This window comes from Enhydra lutris, unplaced genomic scaffold (genome assembly GCF_002288905.1).
Source record: "Enhydra lutris kenyoni isolate GAN:26980312 unplaced genomic scaffold, ASM228890v2 scaffoldscaffold24, whole genome shotgun sequence".
Taxonomy (NCBI): Eukaryota; Metazoa; Chordata; class Mammalia; order Carnivora; family Mustelidae; genus Enhydra; species Enhydra lutris.
The window spans coordinates 22519701-22541910 of record NW_019154108.1 but is presented as its reverse complement, the minus strand read 5'-3'; the positions used below and the strand labels follow the sequence as shown (position 1 = coordinate 22541910).

Genomic DNA, 22210 nt, shown 5'->3' with positions numbered 1-22210 from the left:
AAAAAAAGATCATAAAACAAATCTGATGTGAGAGAAGGTAGATTCTACATGCAAATATCTTTCTTTCTCTATTTAACAGCCATTGCCTAATATTAATCCAAACTAAAACTATAGGCTGTTAGTGTGATAAAGACTGGAGAATCTCACTACTGAAACCAGAGATTGCGATCATCACAATCAGCAACAGGCAATTTCAAACAGATCTCAGAAAATGTTTTAAAAGAATTTCTGCACTGATGTCATCTAGGATTTAGGATAGTTTTTTAGATAAGATACCTGTTTTTAGTTTCACTTCCTGGTGTGGATTTTCATTCTAATACTTTGAGAGGCACAGCCACTGTTTTATTATTCTCTCACATTTTTTCATGAGCAGCCAGCTTATCTATTTATAATCTATAATGCTACCTAAACTTGATTTAAGAATTCCCAGTCATAAATGTAGTGATCCAAAGGGGCACGTGCACCTCAATGTTTATAGCAGCAAAGTCCATAACAGCCAAACTACGGAAAGAGCCTAGCTGTCCATTGACAGATGAATGGATAAAGAAGATGTGGTACATATCTACAATGGAATATTATGCAGCCATCAAAAAAACCTGAAATCTTGCCATTTGCAATGACATGGAGGGAACTAGAAGGTATTATGCTAAGCGAAATAAGGCAATCAGAAAAGGACAATTATCATATGATCTCATTGATATGAGAAATTTGAGAAACAAGACAGAGGATCATAGGGGAAGGGAGGGAAAAATGAAACAAGACGAAACCAGACAGGGAGACAAACCATAAGAGACTCTTAATCTCAGGAAACAAACTGAGGGTTGCTAGAGGGGAGTGGGTAGGAGGGATGGGGTGGCTGGGTGACGGACACTGGGAAGGGTATGTGCTGTTAATTGTGTAAGACTGATAAGTCATAGACCTGTACCCCAAAACAAATAATACACTATATGTTAATAAAAAAAAAAAAGAATTCTCAGTCATGGACTGCCATATGCATAAATTATCTTCATGTCCCAAACACCTAATTTGTCAACAGAATTTGTTGGCTCTAGCAGAGCTAGATTTTTCTTCATTAAAAGAAAATCATAATCAGAAATCTGACTTGAGTTTCTTCTCTCTCATGAACAAGAAGCTTATACAACAAATATATATCTAATACAGTAATAATATATATCATAATAAATATGTACATATCTTTAAAATTAAATTAAAATTTAATATAATAAATATGTACATATCTTTAAAATAAAATTAGAGTTCATTTTCAGTGACGTTAAAAGATTTTAAGTCCTATTTTAATTAGGATTACTGAGATTGCCGAAAAGCAGTACAAAAAAGAAATTTGATGGTGCCAGCCTGAGTCTAAAATACTCATTTAATGACATACTCACCATAAATTTATAGTAACTATAACTTACACATTCAAGTCACCCAAATTTTTAGCATTTAAATTTTAACTGAGATGTAGATTCTAATCCAGTGGTAATTGAGTAGCCATAGTACCACACACACAAAAATTTTTTTTTGAACATCAGCTTTTTCCCTACTTCAATACCCTTGAAGAAATCTATACTCTCCTTGGAGTAATTATGGCTCAGTTAAGGACCATGACATAGAGATGTACTTCATTCTCCTGGAAGTCCTCATCAGAACATATAAAGCACCAGGCAGACTTGAACATTTTCCCCACACATTCTTAAAGATGCTTTTGATGGCAGAAATATTTATTTAGGGACATTTGGGTGGCTCAGTCATTAAGCATCTGCCTTCGGCTCAGGTCATGATCCCTGGTTCCTGTGATAGAGTCCCACATCGGGCTCCCTCCTCAGGGGGAACCCCGCTTCTCCCTCTCCCTTTGCTCCTCCCCTTGTTCATGTTTCCTCTCTAGCTGTCTCTCTCTGTCAAATAAGTAGATAAAATCTTTTTTTTTTTTTTTTTTTTTTTTTTTATTTAGGGCGCTTGGGTGGCTCATTTGGTTAAGCGACCACCTTTGGCTCAGGTCATTATCCTGTAGTTACAGGATTGAGTCCTGCATCGGGCTCCCAGGTACATGGGGAGTCTGCTTCTCCCTCTGACTTTCTCCCTTCTCATGTTCTCTCCCTCTTTCTCTCTCTCGATCTCTCAAATAAATAAATAAAATCTTTGTGAAAAATTTATTTAGGTTAGAATTACTGACCTATGTCATGTTTGCCGTGTTTGTTCAAATCTAAGATATCTTCGCAATGATGATTTTCAGATGTGTATTTTTTTATAAATATATATTTATATATTTTATTTTACTTACTTATTTGACAGACAGAGATCACAAGTAGGCAGAGGCAGGCAGGGGTGGGGGGAGCAGGTTCCCTGGAGCCCGATGCAGGGCTCGATCCCAGGATGCTGGGATCATGCCTGAGCCGAAGGCAGAGGCTTTAACCCACTGAGCCACCCAGGCGCCCCCTCAGATGTGTATGTTAAGTCTAGTAGATCCAACAGACTTGAAAATATAGACATATTTACAGATGTCTTTTGGGGTAATTTACCCTTATTTTAAGGGACTTCTTCAAAACCTTCTCTTGGTCTTAATTCGTCTTTGCTATTAAGAAGTAAGTGAGAGCTTCGTAACTAAAAGACATGGACATAAGTCAGAAGGATATTTATAACAGATTGCCTGATATTTCAACTCAGTTTTTCTACCTTGGTTTCCACATCTGTAAAATGGTAATTATATCACCAGTGACATGGGATTTGTCAAGGGTCCCCTGAAACCAACCCAGACTCCAACATTAGAATTTCACACAGATCAATACTGAATGTCAAGTAAGTCTGGGGATAATTTTACCATCTGTGGAAATCTTTCAAGATGAAACTTTTTAAAATCAATCTTCTGGGGATTATCTAGAGGCACTACTGATCTAGAGTAAACACAATGGGGGAACTCCACCTGTAGTAATGGTAGGTTAAACAATTGTAAGACACTTCCCACATACACTTCTCACAGAAAATAACTAAAAACTGAATAAGGTTTTACAAAATAGGTAAAGATTTTTGAAAGACTAACTGTGACTGACCCCAGGGTGCTCAGATTAAACACTATTCCTGGGTGTATATGTGAGGGTCTTTCCAAATGAGATTATCGTTTGAATCAGGGACTCAGGAAAGTAGGTTGCCTTCCCCAGTGTGGGCTGGCATCACCAAATCTGTTGAGGGCCTGAATAGAACAAAAGGAAGAATTTGCCTCTTTTCTTCCAGTCTTACTGCTTGAGCTGAAACCCCTCATGTCATCTTCTCCTGACCTTGGATTGCTCTTTATACCATTAGCTCCCTGGGTTCCTAAGCCACCAGAAGTAGATTGAATCATACCCTCATCTTTCCTGGCTCTCCATCCTGCAGATGGCAGAATGTGTGACTTCACAGCCTCCATAACCACATGAGACAATTCTTCAAAGTAAGTCTCTGTGTCTAGATCTAACTGCTATGATCTGAGTGTTTGTGTCTCCCTCCCCACCCCCCGCCACCAAATTCATATGTTGGCATCCTAACCCCTCAAAGATTATGAAATGAGACCTTTGGGAAGTGTAAGGAACCCCCACGAATGGATTCGTGCCTTTATAGAAGAGAATCTAGACAGAGTCCTTGCCTCTTCTACCTCATGAGGACAGAATGGCTACAAACCAGGAAACAGGGCCCTTGCCATATGCAACCATGCTGGTGCCTTTATCTTGGACTTTCCAGCCTCCAGAACTCTGAGCAATAAATTTCTGGTTATTTATAAGCTAAATTAAAACTCTATCTATCTATGTGCCTACCTCTCTACTGCCTATTGATTCTGTTTCTCTGGAGAACACAGACTAACAGAGTAACCAAGAACTAACAGGATAGAAAGGCCTTAACTACCAGGAAAGAGATCGAAAATCAAAGAGTTCACCAAAAACTAGAGTGGTAAGCAGCATTTGTGCTGGTTAAGAGAGGAGGAGGCTGAGAATGAGCAGCCTTGAGAGTGTGAGCCCTCTAAGGGTTAATACTCTCATAAACCATCCCTACTTTAAGTTAAAAATTCCACAGACTGAACCCTAAGGAATGACTTGTATCTGGGAAAGATTAGAAGATCACTAACCAACTGTTTTTTTCACTTTTCTAGAATAACAGCAACAACAAATGTGCTATTTGCCATAAAACTCCTTGTCAGTTTTGCACAGCACTCGGCTTTGCCAGGTGGCATTTTGCCACCTTGATATTTTTTTATTTCTTTTCTTTTCTTTTTTTTTATTTCTAGTAGCAGCATCTCACCTTCTGATGTCCCTTGGCTGGAAGTACCTTTCCTGACTGTGTCTAGAGAATACTTTTATACACACAGCAATTTATTATTTATAAAAGCCTTGGGAAGCAGACACAGCAGGTACCATTCATACCCTGTTTTTCCACACGAAGCAGCTAAAACTCAGTTTCAGTGCTCAGGAGCACGTAAGTGAAGATGGGAACTACCACCAGAAAACTAGCTCTTTGATTCCTTACCCTGTGTTGCCCCATCCCTCCCACCCCCTGCCACCATGTTACCATAATCATCTAGAATAATAGCTTTCTACTTTCCTGGCAAAATTTCCAGTCACTCCTCAATGACGGTTTTCAAAGATCCCTGTGTTTTAGCAGGCAGTCACGCTGGCTTACCCATGCAGTTGACTGAGCCTAATGTGAAGACAACCTTGGGTTCTGTGGATGTGAGACAGGGGCCCTCTCCTGCTAACAGGCAGTGAGAAGAGGTGTGGATTCTTTTTTACTCCAGGGAAGTGACTCATTTTCAGAGTAAAAAGATGGAAATTTTTACAAATAATTTATTCTTGACCTATCCTTGTAAAATTGGTCCACAAGAATTTTAGTAAATTCTGGAGACACAAACATCCTTCAGGTTAGAAAGTACCTCACGAGGACTCTTAAACATGGACGCTGAATTCTGCCATATGCATATTGCTCCATTTTCTACCAGGTCTTACAAGCCAGCCCTGTGGAAAGCAAGAGAACTTGCTGGCTGTGAACTACTGTATCAGCCCACGGGATTCCCCAACATGTCACTACATCACCGGTGTGGGGAAAATAAGGCCAATCTTCTGTGCCTCGAGGCAGCCAAAATGGTGTTGGCCCGTCTGGCACCACTCATTATAAGTTAGCTGACTTAGCCTTCCCCATCTTTCCTTTTTACTAAAATTGTGCTGTGCTGAGTATGCTCACTTATGTATTTTGAAAAGTATCTTTCTGTGAAAACTAGAGCAGGGAATTTTGTCACTAAAATAATTTACATAAAGTCTCTGTTGCGCAGTCGGTCAGCACGTTTGGCTGTTAAAATAATTTACATAGACGTACACATGCAGTTTTTTCCACACATACACAGAAAGAACAAGAAGAAGAAAACTATAAAGCTCACAGGAATCCTAATTTAAAAGTGCTATAAATCTGAATACAAATAAATGTCCCACTCTGATGCTGGGAATGGTAATGAAAACTGTGATACAGATATGTGGTTTGCGGGTTTCATCATATTAAGATGCCATATAGGTAATCACTATGTCCTTAATATTTAGCTGTAGTTAAAATTTGTGAGGAAAGGTGACAGGAATGAGTTTTAAAATATCCAGAGCGCAGTCTGATTTTTAAATATACTCTGCCATGTTAAAAGAAGAAACTAAAAGGCCAGCTCACAAGGTCATCTGAAGGAGACAGGTGGGGACTACACAGCGGTCAGTAAGAAGGCCTGCTCAGATTTAGGTAGGAGAGGGAAGGCATTTGAAATAATCATGTTCTTTGAAATGTATTACACTCCAACCACCCTGAACTTCTTTCATTTCCTTGTAGGAACTTTCTCATCTCCAGAGTACCTCATATTTGCTTTTCTCTAATTGAGAAAAGTAATTTTCTCCTTCTTCCCTTCCCTTGTGCTAAACCTTCAGGTCCAGGCTTACAAGTCACTCCGTGCAGGAATGTCAGGATTCCTATCATTCATTATTCATGTTGTATATTCCCAAAGTAATCCTCATTGTCTCTTATCAGAGCCCTTTCTGAACATTATGGTTAGTGTGTAAATAAATGGTTTTTCTGCTAGGCATAAGCTCAGCTCAGGGACTTAGTCTGAATCACTTTTGCATCCCCACTGCCTATCGAAAACTCACAGGGAGTGGTACACAATGGTCATTCAATAAATGATAAGTGCTCAGAAAAAAATAAATAATTGAAATAGATTTAGAGGTAATGAATTCAAAGTCCTAATGCTAATACTCAGAATTATTGTTGGTTTCTTTGTCTTAAGCCCAGGGTTATAGATCTTAACTTTATCTTCTTTCTCCCTTTTCAGTTGCCAGGGCCAAATTTCATGTTAAAGTTTAAGAATGAACACTTTGATTCAATTCTCTGAGAGTTATAGGAATTACTGGTGGGATGAAAAAGAACTAATCTGCACATAATATATAGAAACTTTGTTAATATAAAAAATAATTATTTTTATTGCTTAAACTGTTCTACAATTTCATTGTAGAAAACCATAATTGTGGAAAGTAGGATACTGTTTCTGAAAACAAAGATATCTCATTTGATTTATTTATTTATTTATTTATTTATTTTAAGATTTTATTTATTTATTTGAGGGAGAATGAGTGAGAGAGAGCATGAGAGAGGAGAAGGTCAGAGGGAGAAGCAGACTCCCCAAGGAGCTGGGAGCCCGATGCGGGACTCGACCCTGGAAGTCTGGGATCATGACCTGAGCTGAAGGCAGTTGCTCAACCAACTGAGCCACCCAGGCGCCCAAGATATCTCATTTTAAACCCTGATTTTTTTTAAGGTTTTTTAAAAATTATTTGAGAGAGAGGGAGAGCACAAGCATGAGCAGGGGGAAGGGCAAAAGGAGAAGAAGACTATGCAGGGCTCGATCCCAGCACCCTGGGATCATGACCTGATCTGAAGGCAGACACTTAACCAACTGAGCCACCCAAGACCCCCGATTATATGCTTTTCCCAAAACTATACTTTAAATATATGGAAAAATACAAATTGAACATAAAAGGATGCATACATTAAAGAAACTGGAAGAGGTCAAATTAATAAAAGACAAAGTAAAATTTAGAACAAAGAGATAAAAAAGGACTTACAATGATAAAACATCAGAGAACTATATACATCCAGAAGTTATATGCACTAATAACATATCTTCAAAATTCATAAAGCAAAAGTTGCAAATGGAAACATATTGTTGTATATGGAACACTTGCCAAAATAGATAATAAGCAAGACCGTAATTATGTATAAACATCTTACAAAAAAACAAAAAATCATGCAAGAATATGTTCTCTGAACACAGTGGAATTAAATTAGAAATGAAGTTCAAAGACAAAAGTTTGAAAATTAATATACACATGTCTCAGTACCCCATGAGTCAAAGCTCAATTCAGGGACTGAGTTAGAAAAAGTTAGAACATATTTTTCATTGAGCAATTATGAAAATGTGACATTCCCAAACCTATGTGCTATACCTAAAGTAGATGGTGTACAATTAATAAAGCTCGAAAGATAAACATTTAAAAATTTAAAAAGAAGTAAAATTGGCATTATTCACAGATACCAGGAATGTGTAAGTCAAAAATCCAAAAGAGCCTACAAACTATCAAAATTAATAAAGAAATTCAGTAAGTTTACTAGATCAACAAAAATCAGTTGTATCTTGATATAAATGCAAAAACTAATTGGAAAATAAAATTTGTAAATAATGACACTAAAACATCAACTATCAAGAAATACATCTAAAAAAAGATATTTAGTAATCCCTCTTTCGCCACAGGGGATACATGCCAAGCAACCTCCCAGACCCGCCACCATGGGTTCCTGAAACCATGGATAGTACAAACTCCCCATATACTGTTTTTTCCTGTACGTACATACCTATGATGAAGTTTAATTTATAGGTTTGACAGAGAAAGTGATTAACAACAATAACTAATAATAAAAGAGAACAACTAAAATAATATGCTGTAATAAAAGTTATGTGATTGTGGTCTGTCTCTCAAAATATCTTGTATTATACTCACTTTCCTCCTTGTGATGATATGAGATGATAAAATGCGTAGGTGAGGAGATGAAGTGAAAGTGACGTAGCGTTAGGTTACTACTGACCTTCTGATAGTATATCAGAAGGAGGATCATCTGCTTCTGTATAAAGTCTGACCACAGATCACTGAAACCACAGGTAAGGGGGGAATCCTATAAAACATTTCTTACTGAAATCTACAACACACTCCTGAGAGAATTAAAGATAATCTAAATAACATTAGTTTTGGATTAGATTCATGGGTTATTAATGGGCGAAAAGATTCAATATCATTATCATAGCATTTCTCTCTTCATTGGTCTATAAAATCATTAAGGGCCAATAAAAATTCCAGCAGTTTTGGGTCTATGTGTGTGTGCAAAGTGACAAACGGATTGCAAAACTTATATGGAAATGCAGAGGGACTGAAAATAGCCAAGACAATCTTGAAGAAGAAAAAGCTGGAGGATTTTACACTACCATATATGATATATTTCAAAGCTACAGAAATTAAGATGGGACGCCTAGGTGGCTCAGTCGGTTAAGTGTCTGCCTTTGGCTCAGGTCATGATCCCAGGGTCCTGGGGTTGAGTCCTGCATCAGGCTCCCTGCTGAGCAGGGAGCCTGCTTCATCCTTCTGCCTGCCCCTCCCACTGCTTGGGCTCTCACTCACTCTCCCCCTGACAAATAAATAAATAAAATCATTAAAAAAGAGAGAGAGAAATTAAGATAGATATTTGTACAACCGGCATTATTTAACAAAGTCTAATGGGCCAACAGAACAGCACAGAGATCAAGCCACACACAGATGGCGCTTGGTTTACAGTAGAGGGGCCTCTGCCATTCAGTGAGGAGATGGCAGTTACCAGGGCACAAGAGTTTGTAGTATACTCAGATAATACTACAGGGCAATGTAAAAGTGTGGAATTCTGCTGCTTTACAACAACATGAATAATCGCACAGATGTAATGTGGAATGCAGATATCCATAAGAAGGTCAAAAGCAGGCAACACTTATCTACGGTCATAGAAGTCAAATGTTGGTTACCTTTGTGGAGTTTATTGACTGGAAAGGACATGAGCAACTCTTCTGTGTTACTTTTAATGCTGTGTGTTTTTATTTGGATGATGGTTTCATGAGAGGAATACATAGGTTAATATTCATCAAGCTAAATAATTAAGATTTATACCACTTTATATATGGTATACCTTGATTAAAAAGACAAACACACAAGAATCCAACAGGAAGAGCAGCTTGCAAAGAAAACTGAGAAGGAACCAGTTGCAAGAAAATAAGAAATGGAACCAGAGAAATCTGAAATAGAACCACAGAAAAATCGAGAAGAGTTTTTTTGTTTAAGACTTTATTTATTTATTTGAGAGAGAGAGAGAGCATGAGTGGGGGTGGGGGGGGCGAGAAGGAGAAGCAGGCACCCTGCTGATCAAGGAGCCTGTTGTGGGACTTGATCCCAGGACTCTGGGATCATGACGGGAGCTAAAGGCAGATGCTTAATCCACTGAGCCACCTAGGCACCCCATTAAGAAGAGTTTTAAGAAAAGAATGACCAGTGGGGGTGGTCAAGGGCAGGGTAGGGTGTTGGGGAGGAGGCTAGTGAAGAGTCCACTGAATTCAGCACCAAAAGAGGCCCTTGATGAGGCTTTTTGTAAAGTGGGAAAGGGGAGTCTAGTTTTTAATGATTCGAGCTATGAACAGAGGGGAAGAAGGCACTAGAAAACACTTGTAATACATTAATCCTTGCTCTCCAGGCAGGAAAAGACAGAGGATGGTAGCTAGAGAAGGATGTAATGTAAGAGAACAAGTGCTTCATTCAAACTAACAATAAGGCTCTGGATTATTCCTTAATGTCCATAAAAAGTATTTCTAGTCCATATAAACCTAACCAGATCTCAAGTGTTGAATTTAGCAAAGAGATCCCTGGGGTATTTTTTGGATCAGAAGAGAGGGTGTATGCTTCCAACTGAGTTTGGAAGAATACATACTAAAATTTGAAATTACTCTTTACTAAACTAACTGCCTATAGAAGAATTGGTTTAAGCACACAGAAGGGAAAGTTACAGAATGCTTTACCCTGCCAGTGCATACCCAAATAATAGCCTTCAATTCAACAATTCTTTTGTCTCCTCTCCACCAATGCCTGTGAAGGGCAGAACTTACCCAGACTGATAACTGCTAAGTGGTAACTACATTTCTTACTGTTCTGTGAAAGTTCTGTACTGTTACACATGTTTTGGTACTTTTTTTTCCCCTTCCAAGTACCTCTATTGTGGATTTGTCCTTTAGAGTTGTACTTTATTAGCCAATGCCAGCAAAGCTCATGCACAGATGTATATCGGCCTCCCTCCCAGCAAGGATATATAAACAGTAAATGACTTACTATGATGTGCTGATACGGATCTATAAATGACATTTTGGTTTCAATTACAGGAAATCTCTTCACACTTCAAAGGTCTTCTCGGCACTCTAGCTTCTTTAAAACCTACAAAATAAACAATCACTATTGTTAAGCTTCCTCTTGGATACAGTTCCAAGATTTAAATCATGATGAACATGAACCTTCGGAAGTCAGAGTCCACCCAAGGGGACCAGAGAGACTAAGTTTCCAGATGTTTATAGGACCTAGTGTACACGTATAACTTAGGGAAAGGGTAAACATATTTTAATAGTACTGTTTAATTTCCACATTTATTTGTTCAAATTTATTCTGTCGGTAATTATTAGGAAACCCCAGAATTTTTTTTTTTTTGCATTTGCCAAGTATCTTATGAGAAGGTCACTGAACTTACGAAAAATTAAGATTATGCTGTACTGTTTATAATTAAACAGCCATATGCCATTGTTCATTTTCTCGACTGGGCTAGTGTTACACAAATACGTGATAAGAAAGGAACATTTTTACCTTAGCTATTTGTTAAAACCTTTAAAGATACATTCATGTTAAATTTCAACTTCGGTGCGGATATTAAAAACAAAAAAAGTTTATTCATTCTAAAATACCAGCTTAATTTAGAAGCAGTTAAATAAAAATAAATGAAAAATAGGAAAAAATACTTTCCTCTATAATGACTCCATGTTATTTAAAATCAAATAAAAAAATAAAATAAAATAAAAATAAAAAAATCAAATCCTCCATCATAGATTTTTTTTTCCCTTGAGACTATAAAACAACATATACTTCTAGGTCAATATTCTACATGTCACATCTAATGTGGAACTTCTCAAATGCCTTTATTACTTATGATAAATAACTTTTATTTGAATTTTTTTACACAAATGGGATCTCATGAAGTATCCTTGAATTACTAAACTCATTTCCTTCATCATTTTTTAAGCAAGAAGAACAGTCTGTATGTATGTATGTATGTATGTATGTATTTTTAAAGACTTTATTTTTTTTAGAGGAGTTTTAAGTTCATAGCAAAATTGAGAAGTACAGAGATTTCCCCCACATACTCTCTGCCCCACACATGCATTCTGCCTCTCCCCTGACCGCCATCCCCTACCACAATAGGACATTTGTTAGAACTGATAAACCTACATCAACACATCATCATCACCTAGAGACCATAGTTTACCTTAGGGTTCACTCTTCATTTTCTACGTTCTATGGGTTTTGTGTCCTTTATCCCCTTTATCAGGGTATAGTAAGACTACTTTCACACCTTAAAAATTATCTTTGTTTTGCCTATTCATCCCTCCCTGTCTCCCAACCACTGGCAACCACCTTTCTACTATCTCCATAGTTTTGCCTTTTCCAGAATGTTACATCGCTGGAAATCATATAGTAAGTACCATTTTCAGACTGGCTTCTTTTACTCAGTAAGCTGCATTTAGGAAGTTTTTTTCCATGTCTTTTTATGGTTTGAAAACTCATTTCTTTTTAGGCCTACATAATTTTACATGGTCTGGATGCACCACAGTTCCTTTATCCATTCACCTACTGAAGGATGTCCTGGATGCTCCCAGATTTTAGCAACCGTGAATGAAGCTGCTATAAGCATCTATGTACAACTTTGTGTGTGGACTTACAACTTCATTTCCTTTGGCTAAAGATCAAGGGGCACGGATGCTGGATCACACAGTAAAAATAGGTATAGTTTGATAAGAAACCACCAAACTATCTTCCAAAGTATCTGTACCATTTTGCATTCCCGCTATCAAGATTTAATACTTCTGTGGCTCACATATTCACCCACACTGGATATTGTCAGTGTTCTAGGTTTTGGCCATTCTAATAGGAGTACAGTGTTACCTCACTGTTTCCATTTGCATTTCCCTGATGATGACATATGATGCGAGCGTCTCTTCATGTTTGTTTGTCACCTGTATATCCTCTTTGGTGAAGTATCTATTAAGCTCTTTTGTCCATTTTTAAAAATCAGTTGTTTTTTTTTTTTTAATTCTTAAGCTTTAGAAGTTCTTTGTATATTTAGGATAATGGTCCTTTTTTGGATGTGTCTTTTGCAAATATTTTCTGCCAGCCTGGCTTCATTATTTTGTAATATGAAAAACATGAACCAATATTGTAGGAAAGATAAAAATCACTCACAGTCCTCGATTTAAAAATTATATAAAATGAAATTCTCCCTCCTTCTTTGTTCTGGTTCATCAAGTCATTATTTTTACTGGAGAAAAAAAATTTTTTTTAATTTTATTTATATATTTGTTGGGAGGAGAGAGAGCACAAGCAGGGAGAGCAGCAGGCAGAGGAAGAAGCAGGCTCCCCGGCGGAGCAAGGAGCCCGATGCGGGACTCGACCCCAGGACCCTGGGATCATGACCTGAGCCGAAGGCAGATGCTTAACTGACTGAGCCACCCAGGTGTCCCGAGAAAAAAAAATTTTAAATAGAACATTTGTTTATTGTAGTCACTTGGTAAGCTCCTAAAGTTGATTTCTATCTTCTCATAGTACATTTTCATCGAGATGAAACAATCTACATTTCCTCTATATTATTAGCCCTTAGAAATGAAGCAATTTCTTTAAAAAAACTTTTTTTTAATTTACTTATTTGAGAGAGAGTGAGAGAGAAAGAGAGAGAGCATGAACAGGGCAGAGGGAGAGGGAGAAGCAGGCTCCTCACAGAGCAGGGAGCCCCATGAGGGACTCAATCCCAAGACCCTGGGATCATGACTTGAGCGAAGGCAGACACTTAAACAACTGAACCACCCAGGTGTCCCAGTGAAGCAATTTCTTAAGAGAGTTCTTCTTTCAAGTACATGACAGGCCATGTGAAGCCCCTGGGGCCAAGAGCACAAGCCTTTATGTTGCTGCAGCAGTGGTAATCCCTGAGAAGCACATGTTCCCTTTCTAGAAACTGAAAAGTCCATATGGTTGTACAGCAATGCCAGGGTACTACTACTGGGGATTCAATGCCTGAGGGAAATCAGATTATTTTCTTTATTGAAGTATCATAATTTGGAAAAAAAACAAAAAACAAAACAAAACAAAACAAAACAAAACACTGGATAAAGGATCAGAAAGACCGTGATTTAAACTCCAGTTTCACATTTTAAGACTCCGTGTATTCCACCATAAGTGGGAACAGTACTACCTTCAGTGTTGTAGTGAGGACTGATGAATTGATTATAGTGAAAGGTGCCTGCCCCATAGGAAATACGAGCCACATGTAAATGCATGCAAGCTTCCGTTTCTAAAAACATTATTTTACGTTTCATTTCAATTCCAATTAGTTACCAAGTAGTGTCATGTTAGTTTCAGGTTTACAATACAATGATTCAACAATTCCATACATCGTCTCGTCCTCCTCAGGACAAGCGCCATCCTTAAACCCCATCACCTATTTCGCCCCCCCTCCCCCCACCACACCTTCCCTCTGGTGACCCTCAGTTTGTTCTCTACAGTTAAGAGTCTGTTTCTTGGTGTGCACGTCTCTTTTTCTCCCCTTTACTCATTTGTTTTGTTTCTTAAATTCCACATATGACTGAAATCATATGGTACTTTTCTTTCTCTAACAGCCTTATTTTGCTTAGCATCATACCCCCAGTTTCATCCATGTTGTTGCAAATGGCAAGAGTTAATTCTTTTTTTATGGCTGAATATTACTTCATTGTGTATATGTGTATTGTATGTATGAATACATGTATACTATATATTACTATATATACACATATATATGTATATACTGTATCTATACACACACACACACCCCACAACTTCTTTATCTATTCTTCAATCAATGGACACTTGGGGGGCTTCCATATCTTGGCTATTGTAAATAATGTTGCAATAAACATAGGGGTGCATACATCCTTCTGAATTGGTGTTTTCATATCTTTTGGGTAAATACCTTGTAGTGCCATTGCTGGATCATAGGGTAGTTCTATTTTTAACTTTTTGAGGAAACCCCATACTGTCTTCCACAGTAGCTGCAGTGTGCATTCCCATGAACAGTGCAAGAGGGTTGCTTTTTCTCTACATTTTTGCAAATACCTGTTGTTTCTTGTGGTGTTGATCTTAGCCATTTTGACAGGTGTGAGGTGATATAACTCATTGTAGTTTTGATTTGCATTTCCCTGATGGCAAGTGATAAAGAGTATCTTTTCATGAGTCTGTTGGTCATCTGGATGTCTTCTTTGGAGAAATGCCTGTTAATGTCTTCTGTGCATCTTTAATTTGGATTATTTGTTTTTCGGGTGTTGATTTTTAGAAGTTCGTTTTTGTTTTTGTTAGAGAGAGAAAGAGGGAGAGGGAGCAGCAGCAGGAGCAAGGGAGGGGGAGGGAGCAAAGGGACAGGGAGAGAATCTTAAGCAGGCTCCATGCCCTGAGCAGAGCCCAAAGTGGGGCTTCATCTCATAACACTGAGATTATGACTTTAGCCAAAATCAAGAGTCAGATACTTCACTGATTGAGCCTCCCAGGCACCGTGAGAAGTTCTTTTTTAATTTTGGATACTAACTGAGCTTTATAGGGTATATCATTTGCAAATATCTTCTCCCATTCTGTGCCTTTTAATTTATGGGTTGTTTGCTCAGCTGTGCAGAAGCTTTTTATTTTGATGTAGTCCCAACAGTTTATTTTTGCTTTTGTTTCCCTTGCCTCAGGAGACATATCTAGAAAGAAGTTGTTATGGCTGAGATCAAAGAGGTTACTGCTTGTGTTCTTCTCTCTAGGATTTTTATGGATTATGGTTTTTATGGTTTTAGGTCTCACATTAATCCATTTTGAATTTATTTTTGTGTATGGTGTAAGAAGGTGGTCCAGTTTCATTCTTTTGTATGTTTCTGTCCAGTTTTCCCAACACCATTTGTTCGAGAGACGATCCTTTTCCCACGGGATATTCTTTCCTGTTTTGTCAAGGATTAATTGACCACACAGTTGTGGGTTTTCTATTCTGTTCTATTGGTCTGTGTGTCTGTTCTTCTGCCAGAACCATACTGTTTTGGTCGCTACAGCTTTGTACTATAGCTTGAAGTTTAGAATTGTGATGCCTTCAGCTCTTTTCTTTTTCACGGTTGCTTTAACTATTCAGGGTCTTTGTAGTTCCACATACATTTTTAGAATTGTTTGTTCTAGTTCTGTGAAAAATGCTATTGGTATTCTGATAAGGATTGCATCAAATGTGTAGATTGCTTTGGGCAATATACACATTTTAACAATATTTGTTCTAATTGATGAGCGCTGAATGCCTTTATATTTCTTTGCATTGTTTTCAATTTCTTTCATCAGTGTTTTACAGTTTTTAGAGTACAGGTCTTTCAACTCTTTGGATAGGTTTATTCCTAGCTATCTTATGGGTTTTGGTGCAATTGGAGATGGGACTGATTTCTTGATTTCTCTTTCTGCTGCTTCATTTTTGGTGTATAAAAATGCAAGAGATTTCTACACGTTGATTTTGTATCCTGCGACTTTACTGAATTAGTTTATCAGTTCTAACAGTTTTTTGGTAAGTCTTTGGGTTTTCTATATAAAGCATCATGCCATCTGCAAATAGTGAAGTTTGACTTCTTCCTTGCTAATCTGGATGCATTTCTTTTTATAGTCTGATTGATGTGGCTAGGACTTCCAGTGCTATGTTGAATAAAAGTGGTGAGAGCAGACATCCCCATGTTGTTCCTGACCTTAGGGGAAAAGCTCTTAAAAACAAAACAAAACAAAAAACCCAAAAACAACAAACTCAGTTTTTCCCCATTAAAGATGATGCCAGCTGTGGGTTTTTCATATATGCTGAACTATGCTCCCTCTAAACTTACTTTGTTGAGGGTTTTTATCATGAATAGATGCTGTACTTTGTCAAGTACATATCTTTGTCTATTGAAATGATCATACGGTTCTTATCCTTTCTCTTATCAACGTGATCAATCACTGACGGATTTGAGAATATTGAACCACCTTGCAACCCAGGAATGAATCCCACGTGACGTGTTAAATGATTTTTTTAATGTATTGTTGGATTCGGTTTGTTAGTATTTTGTTGAGGATTTTTGCATTTATGCTCATCAGGGTTATTTCCATGGATTAAAAAAGTGGTAGCTATTGGTTTGGGTATCAGGATAATATTAGCCTTGTAGAAGAAATCTGGAACTTTTCATTCCTCTTCTATTTTCTGGAATAGTTTGAGGACAGCAGGTATTAATTCTTCTTTAAAAGTTTGGTAAAACCTCACACCAGTCAGAATGGCTAAAATTAACAAGTCAGGAAATGACGGATGCTGGCAAGGATGCAGAGAAAGGGGAATCCTCCTACACTGTTGGTGGGAATGCAAGCTGGTGCAACCACTCTGGAAAACAGCATGGAGGTTCCTCAAAAAGTTGAAAATAGAGCTCCCCTACGAGCCAGCAATTGCACTACTGGGTGTTTACCCTAAAGATACAAACATAGTGATCCAAAGGGACACGTGTACCCGAATGTTTATAGCAGCAATGTCCACAATAGCCAAACTATGGAAAGAACCTAGATGTCCATCCACAGATGAATGGATAAAGAAGATGTGCTATACATATATACAATGGAATACTATGCAGCCATCAAAAGAAATGAAATCTTGCCATTTGCGATGACATGGATGGAACTAGAGGGTATTATGCTTAGCGAAATAAGTCAATCAGAGAAAGACAACTATCATATGATCTCCCTGATATGAGTTAGTGGAGATGCAACGTGGGGGGTCTGGGAGGTAAGAAAAGAATACATGAAACAAGATGGGATCGGGAGGGAGACAAACCACAATAGACTCTTAATCTCACAAAACAGACTGAGGGTTGCTGGGGGGAGGGGGGTAGGGAGAGGGTGGTGGGATTATGGACATTGGGGAGGGTGTGTGCTATGGTGAGTGCTGTGAAGTGTGTAAACCTGGCGATTCACAGACCTGTACCTCTGGGGCTAATAATACATTATATGTTAATTTTAAAAATTAATTAATTAATTTAAAAAAATAAATAAAAGTTTGGTAAAATTTGCCTGTGAAACCATCTGATTCTGGACTTTTGTCCGTTGGGAATTTTTTGATTACTGATTAAGTTTCCTTGCTTGTTATCAGTCTTTTCAAACTTTCTATTTCTTCCTGTTTCATGAAGTTTTGGTAATTTATACATTTCTAGGAATTTACCATTTCTTCTAGGTTGTCCAATTTTTGGCATAGTTTTTCATAATATCTCTTACAGTTGTTTAAATTTCTGTGGTGTTGGCTATTTCTCTTCTCTTGTGATTTCATTTATTTGACTCCTTTTTCTTTTTTCCTTGGTAAGTCTGGCTAGAGAGTTATCAATTTTATTGATTTTTTTCAGAGAACCGGCTCCTGGTTTCCTTGATCTGTTCTATTGTTTTTTTAGTTTCTGTATCATTTATTTTTGCTCTAATCTTTATTATGTCCTTCCTTCTGTTGGTTTTAGGTTTTGTTCATTGTTCTTTCTCTAGCTCCTTTAGGTGCAAGGTTAGGTTGTTTGAGATTTTTCTTGCTTCCTGAGGCAGGAACCACCTTTGCTGGCTCCAAAGGTTTTGTACCATTGTGTTTTCATTTTCATTTGTTTCCACGTACTTTTTAAATTTCCTCTTTTTTGTTTTTTTAAATGTTTCTCCAGAATATAATGTGAAACTTAAAGTTGTTTTTTTTTTAAATTATTCTCATTTTCTAGACATTGAAGGGGTTAACAGTGGTTGTGCACCCTGCTTACATCAGGGTAACTTGGGGGAGCTTCATTTAGGAACTTTATTTTATTTTATTTATTTATTTTTAAAGATTTTATTTATTTATTTGACAAAGAGAGATCACAAGTAGGCAGAGAGACAGGCAGAGAGACAGGAGGAAGCAGGCTCCCCACTGAGCAAAGAGACCGATGCAGGGCTTGATCCCAGGACCCTGGGATCATGACCTGAGCCAAAGGCAGAGACTTTAACCCACTGAGCCACCCCGCACCCCTTAAATTTCCTCTTTTATTTCCAGGTCGACCCATTCATTGTTTGTAGCATGTTATTTAACCTCCATGTCTCTGTGGTCTTTTCAGATTTTTTTCTTGTGGTTGTTTTCTAGTTTTATCGTGTTGTGGTCAGAGAAGATATATGTAGGACTCTGAGCTTATTGAATTTGTTGAGGCAGATTTTGGGGGCTAATATGTGATCTATTCTGGAGAATATTCCATGTGAACCTGAAAATGTGTATTCTGCTGTTTTTGGACAGAATGTTCTGAAAATATCTGTGAAATACATCTGGTCCAGTGTGTCATTCAAAGCCACTGTTTCCTTCTTGATTTTCCATTTAGATGAGCTGTCTACTGAGGTAAGTAGGGCATTAAAGCCCCCTATTACTACTGTATTATTACTGATTAGTTCCCTTAGGTTTGTTATTAACCGTTTTATGTGTTTGAGTACTTCTATGCTGGGTGCATAAATACTTAGTTATTTTATCTTCTTGTTGGATTGCCCCCTTTGTTATTATATAGTGTCTTTCTTTGTCTCTTATTACAGTCTTTGTTTTAAAGTCTATTTTGTCCAAAACAAATATTGCTACTCTGGGTTTCTTTTGACATCCACGTGCATGATAGAGGTTTCTCCATCTCCTTACTTTTTTTTTTTAAGATTTTATTTATCTATTGAACAGAGAAAGAGATCACAAATAGGCAGAGAGGCAGGCAGAGAGAGAGGAGGAAGCAGGCTCCCCCCTGAGCAGAGAGCCCAAAGAGGGGCTCAATCCCAGGACCCTGAGATCATGACCTGAGCCAAAGGCAGAGGCTTAACCCACTGAGCCACCCAGGTGCCCCGCCATCCCCTTACTTTCAATCTGCAGGTGTCTTTAGGTCTAAAATGAGTCCCTTATAGGCAGCACAGAGATAAGCCTTGTTTTTTAATCCATTCTGTCAACTTATATCTTTGAATTGGAGTGCTTAGTCAATTTACATTCAGAGTAATTATTGACAGATATGTATTTATTGCCATTTTATTATTGGTTTTGCAGCTGTTTCTGAAGACATTCTCTGATTCTTTCTTTCTTTGATTTTTGCTGATTTCCTTTACTGATATATTGAATTTCTTTCTCTTTATTCTTTGCATGTTTATTAGTGGTATTGATACATGGTTACCATTAGGTTTGTATGTAACCTCTTTTGCATATAGCAGTCTATATTAAGTTGATGGCCATTTAAGTTTGAACTCATTCTTTTTCCCTCCCATCCCAACATTTTAGGTATATATTACATTTTCTATCCTTTTTTTGTGAGTTCATTGACTTTTTACAGAAATACTCATTTGTACTGCTTTTGTGTTGCAAGTTCCCTTTATAAAATCAAGATTACATAGACCAACCACTAATACCTATACCTTTGCTTTGAAAGATGTACTGTTTGCTTGTAATTATTGTTGAAAATTAAAACATGTTGATGTAGTCATTGTTCGACAAACAACAAACAAGTACCTACCATATACCTATAAAACACTCTGTCCTAGGAAGCAAGTAGTGAGACAGACCATTTGTGCTCTAGACTTCTTACATTACATTACCCATCGTGGAATGCTGAAAGGTCATCAGGACCATAGTAATTATTCTCACCAAAATCTGCATGTTGAAAGCAATACGAATGGCAGTGACATGGCAAAGAGTATCTTCTCTACAGAAAGTTGTGTAGCCTTTCAATTCACAAACAGTAGCTTTACACAAGAGATCATCTGCCTAGTCTACGCTAGGCGTGAGAATGCAAGGGTGAATAAGGCATGACTTCTGCCTACAGTAAGCATAAGGTAACGCAGGGGTGGCAGTAACTACAGCCTGGCCTGGTACTTCATGCTCACATGTTGCAAAAGCTACACCACTCTCTATAATTAATGTCTAGAGTTGGAAAGTACTCTTGAAACTCACTCCTCTAAAAAAATATTTCCAGTGGTTTCCTATTCCTTTATTCTAAAGTTAAAAACCTTTCTATCTATTCCATACCTATTATGTGGCTTTCATACCTATTTATGGCAAACCAAAGTAGGAAAACCTTTTGATATCACAACACAAATGTATATACACACATATATCAATAAACTATGGAGGCAAATTTGATTTGACAGTTTTACAAAGAACTACAAATCCTAAGTTTTATTCTTTATATTCTAAGTTTTATTTATTAAGATCATGTGTTTAAATCTGATAGCAGCTCACCAAATTGATTTCACGACCCATTAATGGAAGTTTGAAATTAGTGGTCTAATGACTTCCAGATGATTTCTATCAACTTCCTCTGTCTTATCCCCCCACCCTCCCCTTTTCTTTTTATCCTATGGCCACACTGTTTTCTTTCCTTTCTTCAATGGTGTCATACTCTTGTCCACTCAGGGCTGTAACTTACCACTTCTCTCTATCCATTTATTCAACAAATATTTAAGACATAACTTCTGTGTGTCAAGCACTATTCCAGTGTCTGGAGAAGTAAAAGTGAAATGAACTCCCTCTCTCCCGTCTTTTTTTTTTTTTTTACAGAAAGCAGAACTGATACTTCGGAAGAGAAGAGACTTGTACTCAAAATATTTAGAGGAAATGTGTTGCTGGCGCCCAAAGTTTGGAGTCAGCAACTCTATTTCCTTTTCTCATTTCCAGCAACTCCGTTCATGATCACTGGGCTTACCACCTAACTCCTAAGTATTCACCACCACTGTTAATACTGTATCCAGCAGCAAGATCTGGATAGAGGCACCCCCAACATTAAAGCCAAAAGCAAGAAATAGGTTTATGACAGCTAACTGCCCATGTCTATTAGGTTAGAAATTAAAAGGTAAATAGAGAGTAAACGAACATAACTCATGGCGGTTAATCCTAGAGCAACAGGCTTTTGCACTTTAAATCTATTCAGGGCTATGTCTTCTCCAATCTTGGTGAAACCTCGGTCAGTCTCAGAATATTTCTGTTAAAAACTTATATACAGGGGCACCAGGGCAGGGGCTCAGTGGGTTAAGCCTCTGCCTTTGGCTCAGGTCACGATCTCAGGATCCTGGGATTGAGCCCCGCATCGGGCTCTCTGCTCAGCAGGGAACCTGCTTCCCCCTCTCTGCCTGCCTACTCTCTCTCTCTCTCTCTCTCTCTGTCAAATAAACAAATAAATAAAATCTTTAAAAAATATATATATATCAGTTTTATATATAATTATATATATATATATCAGTTTTTTATATATCATATATATGTGATATATATTGATATGTCAATATATATCAGCTTTATATATAATTATATATAATTATATATGATATATATCCTATACATGATATATATAATTTCTAAATATATATATTTAGAAATTAAAATGCTAGGCCCACGTATTCATCCAAAACTATACTTGATTTAGAGTTGAAGTTTTTCTCCTCCTTAAACTAGAGCTTTTGGGAAAGATAAGGCCATTGGCTTCTCTCCACTTCTGTCTACAGTCTAACCCTTCTAACTCGTAAACACGGGTTTTTAACCCCTCATGGCTGGAGAAGGCTGGCAAAGATACAGGAGCAAAAAACTTACTACTTCACTCTACTCTCATAAGCAGGCTTTGTGATCTCTGGGCCTGGCATATATTAAAGCTGATTCCTTGTCTCATAAATACATGCTTTTGTGAATTCTTCTGAGATACTCTACTTTCAAGATCTCTTCCTTGTATTTGCTGGCATGTGGCAATGCATCTCTATTGTAGCTGGGGGCTCGTGCTTTCTTCGAAGCCCCCACGCATCCTGTG

The 22210-nt window shown here is 37.6% G+C and overlaps 1 protein-coding gene across 1 annotated transcript in view; it reads right to left on the bottom strand.

Moving 5' to 3' along the window:
* LOC111150782 (phospholipase A2 group IVA) overlaps positions 1-22210 on the bottom strand; it is a 164086-nt gene that overhangs the window by 118895 nt on the left and 22981 nt on the right. Inside the window, exon 3 of the mRNA XM_022508381.1 lies at positions 10440-10541. Coding sequence (XP_022364089.1) covers positions 10440-10472 — 33 coding nt within the window. The 5' untranslated portion in view covers positions 10473-10541. The remainder of the gene's footprint in view (positions 1-10439; positions 10542-22210) is intronic.